The sequence below is a fragment of the Toxotes jaculatrix genome, chromosome 19 (genome assembly GCF_017976425.1).
Source record: "Toxotes jaculatrix isolate fToxJac2 chromosome 19, fToxJac2.pri, whole genome shotgun sequence".
Lineage (NCBI taxonomy): Eukaryota > Metazoa > Chordata > Actinopteri > Toxotidae > Toxotes > Toxotes jaculatrix.
The window spans coordinates 3,410,221-3,429,137 of NC_054412.1; the positions used below are offsets into that span (position 1 = coordinate 3,410,221).

The following is an 18,917-nucleotide window of genomic DNA, read 5'->3' on the forward strand; positions in this document are numbered from 1 at the left end:
TTTGTGGAGCTCTGCCCCCTAGTGGCCAAAAACTATGGATTAATGCAGCTTCAGAATTCAATTTCAGGCTCAATCCACGGTGGCCCAAATGTTAAACACCCTCAGCAGTGAAACGCTTTGCATGAAGTGCTGTGTTTTACAGGGTAAACATCTGATCGGCTGCTCTCACTGTAAACCACCACCTCTGCTGTGCCCTGCACATTCCCCTGATAAATGCAGTTGTTGTGGGGGAGAGATGAATGGATGATGTGATGAACTCTTTTATTATTCACGCCTCAGCGTGTCTGAAGAGGGACAACAGGACAGCAGTTCAGGGAGAGACAGAGGGAGAGAGAGAGAAAAGGCTGTAGTTGCTAATGAGAGTTTACCACAATGATACAACCTTCCTCATGCATCTTTCATACAAAGGCCTGCAGAAGTACACAAACACAAGAGGCTGTGTGATGCCTTGTTGCGTGTACTGGCATTAATGATGTGTGACGCAGCCATGAGATGGCGAGTCTCTGCAGAGGACCTGATCATGTAGGAGACCATGGCAACAGAGAATTCAAAGGGCTGTTACAAGTCTGGACAAATACTTTATGTGATTCATGTTAAATCAAATCTATTCACATTTGTAACTGAGAGCTGAAAACAGTTTAAGGAGCACATGTACAAAAGCTCTTAGAAATTTATATATTTACACTGTAAGAAAAAATACAGAATTGCGTACTTTATAAATCTGATTTAGATCCTCTGAACAAGCTGCTCATAACCTTCACATACAGTATTTACATCATGTACAGTAATGTCATGTAGGACAAGAGGAAAACTGAATTATTAAATTAGTGTGGTAATCTTTTGTGTTGTAGAAAGTGATGGAAAGTAACAGAGTTCAGTCCTCTGCAGATTTCTGTGATTTATGATATGACACGTTTTAGAGAATGTGGACTTCTTGTTAATGCTCTATAGGCTAATTACGTCTTAGCCGATGTCTCCACAGGGTGTTTCTCTCTTGTGCTAATGTAAACAGCGACTGATTTGGAGATATTGTTCTATCGTGAATTCTGTTTTCCACCAATGTCATCACAAACTGAAGCATCTTAATTCCTCTGGCAACGCTCTCGTCCATGATACATCCCCATCTGCCGGGTAGGAGTCCACTGCATGGTTTGATCAGCATGAAATCATGGTGCATATACTCTGCATGTTCAGTGAGTCACAGTCCACTGACTGATTCTGTGTGAGTGGTGAACAACAGAATTTAGTCACTTCTTCAGTGAAGTTACAGCAGATTAAAAGTTGCCCAACGTGTTTAGAAAACTTTTTTTTTTTTTTTTTTTTTTTTTTTTTGGTGCCTCGTGAACCACAGACAGATTCGACTTGTTCCTACTCAACAGGGTTTTGGATAATCTTCATGTCAGCGAGGACAGTGTCTCTGTAGCTTCTCTCCAGTCCCTCCATGAACTCCAGGTAGTCGCTGACCTTGAAGCCCTGGATTGGCTCCTCCTGCAGGCGAAAAGAAAGTTGATTGTAGTTAAAAACATCGTACTTGTCATGACCCTGAGTTACAAACTGGAGGCATGGACTTTGAAAGACATGGCTGTTTACTGAGAAGAGAGGGTGTAACAAAGAGATGGTGCAGATGGCATCATGGGAAATGTTGGATTAAGCTTGGCATAAACTAGGGACTAAACAGTAAGGACGTCTTGGCTTCAGGATCTTCAATTTCGACCAGCCACTCTGTTTACTGTACAGTTCACCATATTTACTATCTGAGTTCTGAATATGAAATTTATTATTATTATTATTATTTATGAAACTACTGTGTCTGTTGTATTGGGAGCAGTGAATGAGTGAGGGAGTGATTTCAGACTGTCTTTGTCTCTTGCGTGTCTGTCTTATGTGAGAACAATATTCAGTTGCTGCAGTACCACTTTAAACCTGGAACAGATTTGTGTCCACACTGTTTGTTCATTAGTTTTATTAAAGATCTGCAGTTATTAGAGCCAGAGAGAAACTGAAGTGTCCTAAGATGTGAAGATGGAAATACGCGTGCAGACAGTGTTTGGGTAGAATTTGGTGGAACTGAGGTGGAGGATGGTTCACTTTATTATCGTTCGCTTTGTTAGGAGGTGAAATGTGAATAATTCGATACAACCCCTTCATTAAAATATTTTACATTCAATCTATTTCACAGTCAGAGGAAATCAAATTAAATCTCTGCACCGTGCCTGTAAACAACATCCCCGCTTAGCGTTCAGTTAATTAGGTTTTACATGTAGGAAAAGCAAAACAAACCAGGTCGCAGAGATACCTTGATGCACACAAGCGTCTCCACCACCCAGGAACACATGTAACAAGACATGTCTCAGTATGTAGCCATGTCTTAGCTGTCCAAGAAACACGGATCAGACCAGACAGACGATTTTGTTTGGCTCATTTGTTCAGCCTGGGTTTTTAATTTCGGCTGTATAACTGGTGCATGCATCTGTCATGACAGCACCCGACCTCATGGGCAATGCAAACACTTCAACACGGTCAAATTACTGTGACTGGTGTGCATTATGTTGCAAGTGGTATCATCAGTTAGCAGCCTGAGAAACGATGCACCCGGAGGACACTGTGCATTCAGGACAACAATCTGTCCCTCTGTCATTATCCAGGGTCTGTTTAATGACTTCTGAGACTTGTTTTCTTTCATCACGCTGCCGAATGTGTTTTTGGGGAAACGTAATCACAGGTTTATTTTAGCAGGTAAATAATAGACATGGGCAGCACTGTCAGTACAATTTAAGGTTGGAGACTCATCCTGATCACTTATTTCCCCTTCTAATAAGACTCAAGACTTTCACACACATATTAAAAATATAAACGTTGCCTATCTGGCATTGGCACGCTTATATTTAGCCGGTCAGTTTGTCACTCAGTCCACCACTTTGGTCATAACAGCAGAATTTTGCGTACCCCTCGTTTATTTATTTATTTTTCTTATCTACTACTCTGGAAATCATCTCACTGCTCTTTAAATTCATCTCATGGCTTTTCTGCACCTGCCTTAGATCACCAAAGATAATCGTCAACCAAAGACCACGTGCAGTTCTGGATCTTGGTGTCCTTTATAAGGTTATGATTTTGTGATTGTAGAAAAGCCACAGAGGAGTGAAGGGCACAGAGAAGAAATAGATTAAGAGCAAATGGAGCGATGGGTTTTTATTATTTAAAGGGAGCAAATAGAGTGACTACAGAGGGGTGATCGTTCAGAGGGGAGTAAGTAATGTCAGGAAGAAATGAGTTTTCTGTCTGATGGAGGACTCTGCTCCTGTGATTATTCCAGGCAGCTATGCATTACTACATAAAACACACTTTATAAGAGGAAAATCATCTTTTAATTATATACTGTTATGAATTAGAGGTCACCAACGACACGTCTTTGATCTACTGAAGTTAATAAAGTGGGGTTTTATTGTCAGTAGTATCAGCTACATAACTTCAGAGCTATTAAATCTGTATTTTGTTGGTGTGGAGGTACATAGCCAGATGGTGTGCTGTATGTAACACTACTCTTACTGTCAAAACATAAGTTGAAAAGTCTCCCACTGGAGGGCAGTCGGTCTGTCAGATTCTTTATTTCAAGATTGTGCAGAGTGAGATTAATTCCTGAAGAATCATCGGAACTAAAGTTAGTTCGCCCGTTCATTAATCGCAACGGGAAACAGCTGCTGACACAGTCAAAACCGTGAAGGAGAGAAGAGATAAGCAGTATAAATCACTTGGGAGAGTATTTTTGGTCTGTTATTTTCTCCGGGAGAATTAGGGAGGGTGAAAAAGGAGATGCAAGGACGCGAGCGTGTAGGAATGATGGTCTTTACTCATGTGGATTCCTTCCCTTTAACACAGGATGTACACTGTGCCGATGTTCAGCGCTGCTGGGACTGAACATGTCCATGCTGGACAGGTGACGCGAGCTGCTTAATGTTCCACATAATCTTCACAATATATTGACCATTAGCTGTGAGGAGATCATTAGGTAAACTAATTAATGCATTAATTACCAAAGATTTTCACTGATGTTTACTTAGCCTTGTCCTCATATGATAAATGAGTCGTATTAATATTCACTGTGAGTCTGGATTTGCACTGAAGGTGAAACTAATAGAAATATTCACTCACTGGGCACTTTATTAGGAACACCATAGTAATACTGGGTAGCTCCTCCCTTTAATCTCAGCAGCAGGTCTTTGTGTCATGGATTCAGCGGCATGTTAGAAATGTTCTGCTCATTGTTGATGCATCGTGTAATTTCTGCAGATTTGTCAGTGGCACATTCATGCTGTCATTCTTCTGTCCGACCACGTCCCACAGGTGTTTCACTGGACTTAGATCTGGTGACTGAGGAGGCCACTGTCATGTCTTCTGCTTAGTGACATGGTGCATTATCATGTAGGAGGTAGCCATTAGAAGATGTGGCCATAAAGAAGCTCCTGTATCTGCATGATTTCTTACTGATGACACGTTTGGCTGATTGGATAATTGCATGTGTTCCTCTGATCCTTATGATCAGGTTCTTTTATGCTCTTGCTAGATTCTGTGATGGTGAGTTACATCCAGGTAACTTTTTATTTTTGTCTTATCTCGTTAGAGTAATTCTGTTTTTTCGTTCACTGTGATAGATATTAGAGATGATGGTGAGCCAAAGGTTTGCAGTGGAAACGGCTGTGCTGGATGTGTGTTAAAGCCCCTTTACGCTGTGCGACTTTAAGCTATCTGAGATGTATGTTGACAGCCGTGAGAGAAAAGTGGTAAAATCTGTGGTTGTCAGTCCAAAATGGTGGACCCACGTCGCACTGTGAGCCGTGTCCGCTGACAGCCTTAGAACAAAGACAGCCTGTGGCAAAACTCAGACTCAGATTCAGAGTCAGAAATTTGGGATCAAATCAACAGTGTGACTGTTGCTGTGACACACGTCTACAGACCAGCCAATCAGAATACCCCGGCCAATTCTGTAAGAGCTGTTTTTACTGCAGGACAACCACCGTTCCACCCAAGCAGTTCTCTCCAAAATCATAGAAGCACTTAGACCTGTGCAGCATTTTCACTTTATTTTCTCAGCTTTGCATTTGGGATTTAAGGACAACAAAAAGTTTCATTTTGGTTTGTGTTTTCATGGAGCCTCTGAGTCAGTGGCAGACATAACCCCTCTCTTTTCTGGCTACTTTACTCTCACCACTTCAGCTGCACTATAGTTAAGCTCCAACCAGACTCAGAGCGATTGTAACAAGTCATTTGCCTTTTCAAATTTTAATTTAGATGAAATATAGATATACCCCCTAGTGAGACAGGATAACTGTAGAGGGGTTGCAAGTATGTGTGTGTGTGAATGTTTAAAAAAATCCTCTAATACCACATCTGTCTGAGTAAAATACATCCTTCACATTGTTCCCACAGAGCGAGACAGAGGAGAGGATGAGAGATAAGGTCGTCAGAACCAAACCAGCATGTCTAAAACTTTTAACAGTTCAGCTCAGGACGAGGGTTGTGCAAGTTGTTTCTCTCTCTCTCTTACTCACACACACACACACACACACAAACTAGTAATTCTGTCTTTGTGGGGACACCCATTGACATAATGCATTCTCTAGCCCCTTACCCTAACCTTAACCATCACAGCTGGATGCCTAACCCAATCCTAAATCTAACCTGAGCCCTGAAACCAAACTGCTGTCTAAAGGTGTATTAGAAAGTGAGGACCAGTCAAAATGTCCTCACTCTGTAAAGATCTATAACTCAAACTGGTCTTCACAGAGATAGAAGTACACACACACAAACAGACAGACAGACAGACAGACAGACACACACACACACACACACACACACACTCTGTCTCAAAGCTGTCTCTTGCAGCAGTATCTGATGCTACGGCTCATTAGAAGAACTTCCTCAGATAAAGCCTCCATAACTGATCTTTTATTCACAAAAAGTGTCAGTGGCATGGTGATGTTAACACCAGAGGAGCTATCAGCCGGAAACTAGACAGAGTGAAATGCTTAATGAGTAATGACGACGAGTGCGTCACGTCAAGCCGCGTCTCATTCACAGTGCTGCTGTTTAATGTTGCTTCGGATGTTAGTAAAAGTAGACGTCTCGGAGGCCGGGACTTTAGGCATCTGTGAAATCTCTGGGGTCACTCTTCAATTCAACGTCCCTGCAATTCACCAAGCGCACCTTATTTCTGTGAAACTAACCTTTAGAATAAGCTTCCTTTCACAATATGGCAAAATACACCATAGTGTGAGGTTTAGTGAACAAATTCTAAAAGCTGATTTTTTATTCATTATGGATGTGAATCATGGATGATGCTGAATTTAAAAGGGGAGCTGTACAAGTCTTACAGCAGCAACTACATAAGACCAAATATAAAAATGCAGATATTTGAGCCCAAATAACAACGTGGTTCTGCAGTGCAGCTCAGATGCTGTAGAACAAGAAACATGAAATAATTCCTGTGCTTTGCAGACTCATATCTACATTTTTTAAGATAATTTTAGTGTACATGTTAGTTTGAGGTTCCAGTTTTTGAAAAAGTGACGGCTGTAATATTATAATAAGTCTTTTTTTGGTTGTGTGTATCTTCGAGCTGTACACAGAGTTTGTATACAGTTCAAAGATGTTGTGGTTTCAGAATGGACTTTGATTTTGTGGTGTAATGTCTGTTTGTCTCCTTTTGATTAAGAGTGTCTACTGTATGTTGTTGTTGTTCACTGTGGAAACAACAAGTGTTTGTAGTGCCCCTAAATTCCTGGGAATGATTTCTTATTCTCTACAAGCAATCTGGAGAATATTACAAGATACAGCTCTCGTGATGATGTGATTAAAGCGAGTCTGAGGAAAGGAAACACATCAGCATAAGAATATAAAATGGTAAACTGAGGTCACTGTATTGAGATTTATTATGTTTTTGGAGTGTTGTTACAGCAGTTCATATGTTGTTACTCAGCAGACTCTCAGATTCACTCAGAGAAATTCCAGTTGATGCACAGTTGTTACCTCAAGGTTTATGTTTTATATAATAGTTTTATGTATCTGCAGGTGCTCCAGTTTAAAGCTATTCACGTTTAGAAATTGCTTGTGGAGGTTAAATTTACCTGAGGTGGTAACAAATCAGAGCTCAAATCTCAAACTCATTGTGAAGATTGAAAGCTTCTTGACCTCAGAAACAGCAGACTGAAAGCTCAACAAAGCCACTTCTAAATGGACCGTGTGGTTAAATGGTTTTGTCAGCTGCCATTTCCAAGGTAACAACAGAGTACACACTTCCTGATAGACAAGGCCGCCTTCTTCAAGCTGAGTTTTAAATAAAGGATAAAATATGCTGTAGTACTGATGCACCATCTCACCTTGAGGAAGACCTGCAGCTCCTGGGACTGTGTGCGCTGCAGGATGTCCGGCTGCAGGTGTCTGAATATGGCCACACACGTGTACACCTGGTAGTCGGGACCCATCACCACACAGGTGGAAAGGTAGTGGCAGACTTCTGTCCAGTCCAGATAGTTCCAGAAACACTGAGTCAGCCAGTGGAGGCACATCTGTGGAAAGAAAGATGAAAATGCTGCTGAGAATTTACCCGTCAACTGAATATTACAGATTCTGCTGTGTGAGTCTCGGTGGGTTACATCTAATACAGGTGAAAGAAATGATGAAGTTAGAATCTGAATCATCCACTTGATGAATCATGTTTCAGGCAGTCATTCCTCTCCCATGTGATAAATCACATCTGTCACAGTAGCATGTCACTTCTCTCTCTCTCTCTCTCTCTCTCTCTCTCTCTCTCTCTCTCTCTCTCTCTCTCATGGATCTTTATGCCGCTCTTCCTTTTGCTTTATTTATATGGATAAAGCCGTAAAGTGCTTCCATGTAAGTTTACTTATATGATTTTTTTTTTTTGTTTTGTCTGACAATGTTCTGATCATAAAATAATGGTTTTATCTGCAGCTCAGCAACTCTGTGCTGCTCTGTGTTCAAAAACAAATAAAATGCATCATTAAAAATTAATCTTCAAGTCAATAGGCAATAAACACACACACACACACACACACACACACACACACACACGTGAGAGAGAGGCTGGAATGGCACTGGATTGTCTTTGACACCCATGATGGTGCTAGAATACAATGCAGCCGGATGCCAGTTTTTAAATTGTATATTCCACGGAAGACCAATTAGATTTAGGGGAAAAACAAACACACAAAAACCTACTGTGCTATTAAGAACCTTTGTTCACATGGAAACATGTTACACAACAGTTTGTTCATGTTGAAGTTTTACTGATCTGCAGATTTAACTTGAACTTGAACTTCTGACACAGCTGCCTAATCAGAGAACGCTTTAATTACCTGAACTAACACAGCTGTGGCTCTGCCCTCTTCTTCAGAATACGTCTGAAGACTATATTTGCTTTATTTGCCGACTCTGCTTCATCAGCTTTTCTGAAACAATCTTTCTGTTTACTCAGACTGAAAAATGAAATGATAACTCACAGCAGTCTGGAATATTGGGGTGGGATTAGGGGACAAAGAGACGAGCAGATGCATCCTAATGTTTATTTCTCAGGCTGATGACTGAGTTTAGATCTGTGATATTATTGCAGTGGCTCAACAGGGGATTCCCACCTGTTCTCTGTGAAATCTATTAAAGACAAAGAACAAATTAAAATCAAGACAGCACTTGGAGCAGTGTAGGTCCTCTGACTGACAACAGTATTGTTCTGCACTCGTCGTCGTGGTGATTCGTCCAGCTGATTATAAACCTAGGTCAACAGATAAACAAGCACAAATCGGTCACACAGTTGGTCCCTCTGTAACCCAAATGTTCAATTTGTCCACAAATTCAAAGTAAAAAATTTGAACTGTGCTACAGCTGAGGCTAATGGGAAATCAAATGGCTCGAGATATTTCAGCCTGGATCAAAGTGGTGGACTGACATTGCCGTCCCTAAAGCCGTGCTGCTAAGAATGTCTAATAAAAAGACAGCATGCTGAAAACTGTACATGTACTGTAAGTGCACAGCCTCAAAGGGAAGCGGTGTTTAACTGCGTCCTGTTCTGTAGAATCTACTTTAGAATCTGACTGAGCTTCGCACCTTTACATGCAGTTTTTCCAAACATCCAACAGACAAGAAAAAAATGCACACCTTAGGTTTTTAACTAGTTGTCATGCCAGTAATTATCCACTGTGTTCACTAACAACACAAGACTGCTCAAGCATACAAAGAAGCACCACAAACCTATTCCATTATTTTCACCTCCTCCTCAGTTCAACTATAATGAAAATACCGACATCCTAATTTGTGTGTTGTAATAAAAACAGGGAAGGACTGGATTCATGCTGCCCTTTGTTTTTCAACCTTCAGGCAGAAAAACACACACACACACACACTGTACTGTGACTGTAAACCCCTCCAAGGTTGATTTGACCTCGTCATATCCCCAAGCCCTACTGTGACCTTGATGTATTGCTACTTCAAGCTGCAGTAACACACTAACGCATTAACAACAGATCGAAATACTCTGTCGACATAAAAATAACTGCAGATTATTTTCATAATCTACTAATTTTTCAGAAAAAATGCAAAGAAAATGTTTTCAGATTTCCTGCTTTTCAGTTTTACACAAAACAAAATATTTGAAGACGTCACTTCACAGACTGAGAAACTGATGGACATTTTTTTGGACTATTTTCTGAGATTTAATAGAAAAAAAAACATTTGATGGATTAATCGAGAAAACAGATGGCAGATTAATCAATGATGACATCTATCTTTAGTCGCAGCCCTCAACTCATTCAGTGGTAGATGAAAACTACTTTTGGAAAACTGAGGATATTTAAAGCCAGTAGTCTCTGGGTACACTGTGGAGAATGAGGCCTAAACATGTTACTGCACCTGAATACAAGGGTTTCAGATGCACGCTCCAAGTTTCCTCCCATGATTCAGCTTATTTATCCTTTCCTAACCACCGGCTGCTGCTCACAGTTCTGTTTAAAAGTCTGTCTCACACTGCTACTCTCAAAACAGTCAGACAGTTTTAGATGTTTAAACATTCTGTAGATGGATTTTGACTGAAGCCTGCGCTCACACACACATTTACACACAACCTCTACTGTATGAATGTCAGAGGTGTATAATGCTTCATTTACCACTGCTGCTTTTTGTCAGGCTTTCAAAGCTCAAACTTTTGGAACAGACATTTCCATTTCTGACTGAAAAACAGGTGCCCATTATTACCTTGAAGAGCAGAGAGATGAGCTGAATGTTAACTTATTACAGCAGCCGGGAGACGGCAAGTTCAGATCTTTGATGCAAATGCGGTGAGCCTTATAAACATCCCCGCTGCCGTACATTATGTGAGACTCAACTGTCAAATGCCGACACAGGGAAGACAGGATCAAACCTAAGAGGATTCAAGGTGAAAAACCTTTTCTCTAACTCGTTGTTTGTGAGAGAAAAGTCTGTGTCAAAAGAATAAAGTGCAGAGGAGCAAAGACCGAACTTTTCAACTGCTCTGTTATGAAAAAAAAAGAAAAACGATTTACTGTCAAAGCCATATTTTAAAGTCAAGTGATGTCAAAGCAGGATAAAAAGGGAAGTCATTCACAGGGCACCCAAAGGTGTGGCTCTGAAGGTTTCAGGTCTCATCAGTAAAGGACCAGTGAGCAGGATTTAGAGGGATTTATAGATAGAAATTGATTATATTAATAATTGTTTTCTTTAGTATAGAATCACCTTAAACTAAGAATTGTTGTCTTTTTGAAAAATTGGATATTATCATACACAGATACTAAAGAAAGTATTAAATATTTGACTAAAACTATCAGGAGTCAAGACATAAATTATTGTCTTCAAACTTCAGTCTAACTGTCTGTGAGTATTTCTGTGAATTCACATTGTCATCACTCTTGGCTCTATGTTGAATAATGCATTGGTTTTAGCAGCATGACTCTTACAGCAAAGCTCAACAGTTTCACTGGAACAGATCTTGATAAAGAGACCCAATTAAAGCTTGAAATCCTCAGTGGACCGCAGGTCTTTTTCCAAATGGATTTAACAGAGGGGAAAACAATTTGGAGCCATTCTGTATATTAGTGACAAAATAAAGATCACACTAACATCAGGGCAGTGTTACTTTGAGTTTTCCCTCAAAAATACAGACATGAAACCTGAAACCTCTGAAATCATCACCTTTACGTGAACTGCTTGTGTGCCTGATTCTTTACAGATCTTACCTGTGACGGGGTGAAGCCAGACATCCTGAAAGCGGAGTGGACCAGAGGAACCTCAGCTTTTAGCAGCCTTTCCACATAGTGAGCCGTGCACCAGTAGACAGGAGGGATTCCTGATTCAGCTGCTTCCACAGGAACGTGGACCTGTCACGACAAACACAAGGTATTTAACGCTCTTGGTCTTCGAATAACTCTGGATTTATTGTAGAGCTTTAAATAATGTTTGATATTACTTCCACTGCTGTTGGAGTTTTAAACACAAAAACAATAGAAATGTCAATTATAGCTTTCATGTGTTGTGTCTGGTGCTGATACAGAGATGAAAACAGTCTTGAATACTTGACACAACCTTCATTCTGAGTAATGGAAACAGAAACAGTCGGCTGCTTTGGATGCACATACAGGTGTCTGTGTGTATCAACAACACCCACATTCCCTCCTACATTTCGCCTCTGCCTCTTAATTATTTGTGCCCTTTCTGTTTTCTGTGGTATTGACTAAATCGACCACATTGTGTAGTTAGAAGCTAACTGCTGTGTGGAGAAATTCACCAGCTGCATCTGCATCAAAGACACTGAGAGCACGTAGCACACGTTCAATCGAGTCCAATTGAGCTGTAATTGACTTAGACAAGAGACGACGAGATGACAGAGGTGGGTATAATGATAGCAAAACTTAATATCAGCACCTCAGTTCTCTCCTGCAATTTGGAACAACTGAAACTACACTTCATTTTAGACTTCATCCCCTCAGTAAAAAAAAAAAAACCATCCTGTTTGTTTTTCACCTTGTTGAAAAATAAGACTGATTCAAACTGAAAGTCATTATGTGAAAAAATATTATTAGGATTCATTATCATCTTCAGTTATTCATGTTTTTTTTTTGCCATTCCATTGCTGTGATAGTTGAAATGCTGTGTATGATAAAGGTGGGATTAAATGAGGATAAGACAAAGCTGTTAACATCTGAAGGCGAGTCCCTCTGTAGATACCTGCAGTGCAGGTTCTGATGGGCAGTTCAATGTTGGATTTATCCACAACACTAGATGGACGTATTGTACATGATCAGGCTGTACATTACCCGTGTTTACATTCCTCCATGTACTTCGTGCTACTGAATGTTTCCAAAAGCAATAGAAAGAGAACTTAGATCTTAAACCTGTTTCGCTCCCATTTCCGGTGCAGTATTACTGCAGAGTTTAATTCTGGCTTCAGTCCTTTTGTGTATGTGCATAAACTCATTGTACTGTAGTTGTATTTGCATGCCATTATACTCACAGATGAGTGTATCCTTGCGGGCCAGATGAATGCGGAGGTAAGCAGAGAGGAGAGGCTTAGTAACAGCTGCAGAGATCGGTCCATGTCTCCAGCCATGATGAGGAAAACTGTGGAGGCCAGCCAGTCGTGGCCTGGATAACCATCCTGCTGAGTGACTAGTGGGGAGAGTTAAAGAGCCAAACATGATACCAAACACAAGGGCCGCGGCACAGTCAGACTCCAAGGTTTCTATCTGAAGCCTTTCCCAAACACATGATGTCTGACATGTTTGATAACATGTTCAACATTATGTCTGTAAATCCCTCAAACTGCAGGATCAGTTGGGCAGATAATTGGTTCAGACCAGCCTTGAACTGGGAATGACCCCGTGGCCCAGGAGGGTTGAATCAAACCCCAGAATCTGCCCAGTTATCCTCTGGTGTGGGTCCAGTATTAGGTAATGTTCTAGTTTCTAAAGGTTTTAAGGTAAATGGCAGTGCACCTGTGTTGCTGTCCGTTGCAGACATTTTGAGATGAAATGAGATAAGTGTTAAAGTACAGTACAGATACAGTAACGTAATCATAAAGCAGTATACATCCAGCAAAACATCAGTACTTGCTCTTTGAAAACGACTGACTGACAATTCTCATCCATTTGTAATACAGTCTGTCAAGACATCACTTTGAATGATAAAGAATTATAAATAAAGCAGAGCCCCCATGGAAACGACAGCATTTTCATCTAGCATCAATCAATGGCATGAATGAAAGCTCACACTTAAATACACTGACATGAACAACATCTTCCCTCTAAAATCAATGCTTTGTTTTGGATTTCCTTCCTTTGATTGTGAACTACTTGGTTTTCTGTGTAAGGGCGTCATCCACCAACTAAAGATCTATATATTTAAAACTATATGGAAAAATATATTAAAACATTTTTAATCAATATACTGTACAGCGTGCACCACAGTTTATACCTGATATGGCTTTACCCTAACAGACAGGGTTCAGCTGCAGAAACGTGTATGCAGCTAAGGTACCATTTAATCATCTAGCATAAAAGATCTTCACAACCAACTACTTCATATCAGTTCAAATGTCAGTGTGGTCTCCGTGTTATTGCTCCTTTACCAGGAAAATGTCGTCCTGTTTTATATTTGCAAAGACACCTTATCTCTGCTCTGTGTTTTCATGTTCAATTGTCCACATACAAAGAAAACTTTCTAAAGAGGAGAGGAGGCCTATCGATGAAAGACGTCGGTTCAGTTAGACACAGATGGAGTAAGATAACCTGTATTGTGTTGATCAGGCAGAGATGGGCACTGTCTGTCCCTCCTCGTCTCTCTCAGAGTGAGATCTGTGGAGCTGTCAAAGTGACGCTGCTCCTCTCCACCTCTGAAGTAACAGTAAAACACTGAGTCAGACAAAACTATACTGTAAATATATGTAAAAATAAGAATTATGGCAAGGCAAAGTCTGCATGGCTTTCTTCTTGTGTCAGTTTGTATTTGAATGTACGTACAGTGAGTGTATAAAACTTTACTTTCCCTTCCATCAGCCCCTTTCTTTCCTTTTTGCTATTCTTTTTTAAATCAAAAATAGCATACATTGATTTTTGATTGCTCATCTCATTTCTGTGTTCCACCAAAAGAGTGAAAATTAAAGTTGATATTACACATTTCAAAGTAAACCTAGTGTTGCTAATGTTCTAACTAATGTTCAGTGTCAGTTATTAGAATTATTTACAGTTTGTTATGAGATTAAAGCAGCTTTATGACGAGAGCGTATCCTGCTGTGCAAAGTATTTCGCACAGCACGGTATCGACATAACAGATTAGAATCTGACAATGAAGTATAATAAAACATAATTTTTACTGTCATGTAACTTTTGAATCTGTAATTCGAGAAGAAATATGTATATACTGTATTTTGCACAGTAAGTTAAAAGAGGCTCATTTTAAGGATTAAAGTGACACATTTTCCAACTTGTTTCACACACTGTGGGTCTCAGAAATGTGGGAAGTACATTAGTTTGTCATTTTTCTGACAACTTTAAAAACATTTTTAATTCATGAACTTGATGTGGTAATGGAATTTAATTTTAAAATCATGGTGAGACCCCTTCTATAAATTTTATGATGGAAATCCCACATTAATGTGTTTAAACAAGCTTAGTAAGTCCAAGAAAATGTGCACACTGTCAAAGGGGTGAAAACCTTTTACAGCTCCAGTGTTTCTACCTACTGTACCACAGACTAATCTCTGGAAAGGATACTGAGCTCTGAGGACGTTTTAACTCTCTGCGAGGACAAGAAGATCTTTATGTGCTTCATTAGCAGCGTTAAGTCGTGCACAGCGTCATCTTTGAGTAGCTTGAGGTAGCTGCCGTACCTGTGGATATAAAACAAAACAGACTTAGATCTCTTCATCTTCCAGACAAATACCGAGGCCTCATGCAAATACCCAGAAGGACTCATCAAAACTATTTTCAACATAGTCCCATTTAGCTCAGAAACTCTGTGCTATTTGCAAAGTCAAGGATTAATTACAAATTCATGTCCAACAACTTTTAATCCCATAAGACACGGAGCTCTGTGGGTCACACACGCAGTGCGTTCTGTTGATGCCAGAAATGCAAACATGACAGACTTTTCTTTTTTTTTACATCTTCTGAAAATGTTCAGCAGCAAAGCTCCCTTCAGGGAAAGTGTCGAGGAAAGACTTATATCCACTATGTAATGTAGCAGCGGGGTGTCATTAAAGATAGAAACGAGCAGCGTGAGAACAGTAACACAACTCAGGGGGCCTACTTATGGAACAATAAAGAACGACCACGCATTATGCACACTGGCGTCATCAGAGTGAAAACAGAACAGCAGGAGAACACTTACACACCTTTGGCAGGTGTGGGGATTCAACTCTGGAAGCAGAGATGAATAATATTCACGTGTATGTGGCAGCATGTTTTCTGTTGCCTTCAACAACTAGTTGAAGGACACAGCCAGGGTTGTGTCCTTCACAGGATCCAGTGGCTGAATTGGGAAACCACTAGCATCTCTTCTTGTGTTGTACTACATTTCAATCTGTCTTTCTGGAGGAACTGTTTTCTCTGTTTCTTCAGCAATGGCCCCCCTCTCTCTTTTCATCTCTGGTGCACATTTGCCGCTCCGTGCTTACCTCTCACATGCTAGGAACATGCACACCACGTTTTCACAGAGCTCAGTACACGCGTGTGAGTGAGTGAAAATAAGTAGACAAATGTGTATTTTGGTTGTGTGACGATAGATACTGCAGTAACTTAAATGAAGTTTACTGCTCAGTTAGTATAAAAGTTGAGTGAAAGAGTTTGTACACAGCAGGTTCAGCATCCTAGGCTGCTGCTGAAAGAACACTGTCTTATTAAATAAGGGTTTATGAGCTATAGAAAAACACTTTACATACCTGAGACAGATGTTGATTCCCAGCTGTTCCACAGATGATAACACGGCACTCTTCACACTCCTCTCCTCTGCTGTAAAACAAGGCGATTAAAGATGAGAGGTGGTTATTATCAAGCAAGGCAATACCCGCGGAGGGAATGTGGACGGAGGTTTGTTTGGAGAAGTACTCCCCAGGTGTCCGTAACACGGTGCATTACGACAGTGGAGAATGGAAAAGCATGACAACGGATCATGACTTGCTACTTTCAGGACACTACAGATGTGATGATGTGCTTGGTAATTTTGTAGTAGCCTGTTTTATAACAGTCTTTTGGCATTTAATTGTGATGTTTGTGAGGCCCTGTGGTACCAAGGTGACATGGGTAATTTCACAGCGGCGTTTTGATGGTTTAGGGGCGGTTGAGTCATAGCTCATGATTTTAAGGAGTATGATGGAGTTTTGGTAAAAGTGCAGCGTAAAAATTTTGAGCCTTGTAAGGAAACACTTTATCTCCGGACTTAATCTGCTGGGTCCTACAGAGACATCATGCAGCTGCTGAAAACACTGCAGCAGGGCAGCTTTACATCCACATGCCGAAGCTTTGTACAGACTGTTGAGCTATCACTCTCCAGCTGCTCCCATGAGCTCTTACTTTGCACCATTAAAGGCGCGATGTTTTGCTTGTATTAATCACTTTTTTATTGCCAATGTGTGAACAGATTGTAATGTCATTTAAAAAAATTAGACCTTCCCCGACTGTCTCGTTTGCCCATTACAGCCTGTGGACTAATTTTTATGTAAAGGACTTGGGACAAATTTTTCCGGGGAAATCCAAAGGATGAGAGGTTTATGCTCGCCCTCTTGCCTCAATCCCTCTCTTTCACTCCCCTACAGTGCCAACAGTGTTCAGCACTAACTCACGTTAGCTTAGAAATGGAGTCAAACGACCAGCTCCCAGCCGGAGCGTGAGCACACGTGAGCAACAGGATCCCCTGCTTCAGACAGTTTGTCAGTGGCAGGGAAAACTTCAAATCCAATTTACAGACTAATGGTGCAGAAATATGCAAGGGAAATGATAATATGGTTGCTGTAATCTACATATTGAAGTGATAATTCAACATTGCTTCCATCGGAAAGTCAGAGCTTGGCAATGCAGATTGATAACAGGGCATCAAATCGTATATTAATTGAGAGAAAATAGCTTTTGATGAGGGCATGAAGCAGCGCCAGGACAACTAGTTCTGAATTTCCTCTCTCACCCTTCTCTCCTCACATATTAACATCTCTAAAAACCTCTTGCTGATGGCAATTACTGTCTAATGAAGATGAATGCTCTCTTGTTGTATTTATTCCCTCCATCCCTGTTCCTCTCTCTTCCTCAGCGTTGTGCCACCGAAGTCTACTTTACAGTTTGTAATAACTATAATCACAACCATTTAACTTTTGTTAAAAAGAGCCACTGTGGAAAGATGGCACATGCAATGTATCTCTGACATTAGTCGTGAGAATCTGCTCTTAATTGCCGAGCAAAGTGACTGTGAAAGTTATGAGTAACATCAGGAATCTGCGGCTCTGCATTGATTCAGTTCCCAGAGTCTTTACAATCCTCTGTGCTTCACATAAAGTAAAACAAATGTAATCTTGAAAATAAAGAAGCCTGCAGAATTAAGGGCTTAGGGTACTGAGTCACATTAAGAGAAACAATAAATATGATGTGACCCAGTTGAAAGCTCCAGAAGAAAGAAGTCAGAGGATTTTGAGGTGAGGGTTTCCAAGGTCAAGAACAAACTGCAAAGATCAGCTTTCAAGCCAACACGGAGAGAGGTTGTAAAAGTCTGCAGGAATCACCTCAGAGCTCTGATAACAACCTTGCACGAGCTTACTGTGGACTTCAGAAACTCTAAAATCTCACACACAAGCATCTACATGAACATTATCCAGGCAGACATCTCCAGTTCCTCTGTGTTCCCACTCGGAGGACCTCAACCGTTCCCTCAGCACCTCCTCTGTGCTAAATGAGACACAGAACATCTCTGCTTCTTGTAGAGGAACCATTTCTCCCCTGAGCTCTTGTTCTGCTTCTACCACAGCATCAGAGAGAGGCTCCTAACAAACTTCATTACAGTAACTGTTCAGCTGCACACCTGAAAGTTATTGCAGCGGCTTGTTAAAACTGCTCATTATCCGTGTACCATCCATTCATGACATCTACCTCAAACACTGTCAGAGAAGAGAGGGTAGCATCTGTGTTTCCTTCAGTTTCCCTATTTTTTTCAGCAAGTTGCTAAAAATGGAATGACAAGATCAACTTGACATCAAATACATGTAATGTCAGTAAAGCTTAATTTTTTTTCCTTGTGTTTTTCTGGTATTTTTGCTCTTCACCTGGATAAATAATGAAGAGAGCTCTAAACAAAGGTGGAATGTGGTGGGGGGAAAAAAATCGACTTAAATTAGGATTCATTGGAGAAAGCGCAGATCGCCGTCTGGGCTATTAAGATGTAACGGTCGCATAAAAGGTGCTCTCTCTCTTTGTTTCCACTCACCCAATTTCGACAGGCAGGTGAAATAAATGAGATTGCTGGACAGCTGCCTTCTGGAGTCGGGGCCATGAAGGGTGAGGAGATACAACTCAGAACACTGAACTGACAGAGGTTAACACTTGGCAAATGAGTCCACTCTCTCCATTCAACGGGAGCACTCAAGTAGGGCAGAGTAGCTGAGACTGTAGTCAACGTCAATCAAACACACATAGGTGCCGCCCCCCCCCCCCCCCAACACACACACACACACACACACACACACACACACACACACACACACACACACACACACACACACACACACACACACACAGCATGTAACTGGCAGAGACGGCACAATTCAACAAGACCCTGACAGGTCCCTGGTCTCCTCAGAGGCTATTTGGAGGGAGGAATATTAGACAGCAAAATGGAATAGCTGTGTGTCTGTGTGTGTC

General features: G+C 40.8%; 1 protein-coding gene across 4 annotated transcripts in view; it reads right to left on the reverse strand.

Moving 5' to 3' along the window:
• Window positions 1-372: 372 nt before the first annotated feature.
• Window positions 373-18,917, reverse strand: part of tbc1d32 (TBC1 domain family, member 32) — a 53,083-nt gene continuing 34,538 nt past the window's right edge. For all 4 annotated transcript variants that reach the window (XM_041064535.1, XM_041064536.1, XM_041064540.1 and 1 more), the window contains 6 exons: window positions 15,959-16,028; window positions 14,793-14,908; window positions 12,536-12,690; window positions 11,262-11,402; window positions 7,377-7,565; window positions 373-1,488 (listed from right to left, as the gene is read on the reverse strand). In XM_041064535.1, the coding sequence (XP_040920469.1) occupies window positions 1,369-1,488; window positions 7,377-7,565; window positions 11,262-11,402; window positions 12,536-12,690; window positions 14,793-14,908; window positions 15,959-16,028 (791 nt within the window). In that variant the 3' untranslated portion in view covers window positions 373-1,368. The remainder of the gene's footprint in view (window positions 1,489-7,376; window positions 7,566-11,261; window positions 11,403-12,535; window positions 12,691-14,792; window positions 14,909-15,958; window positions 16,029-18,917) is intronic.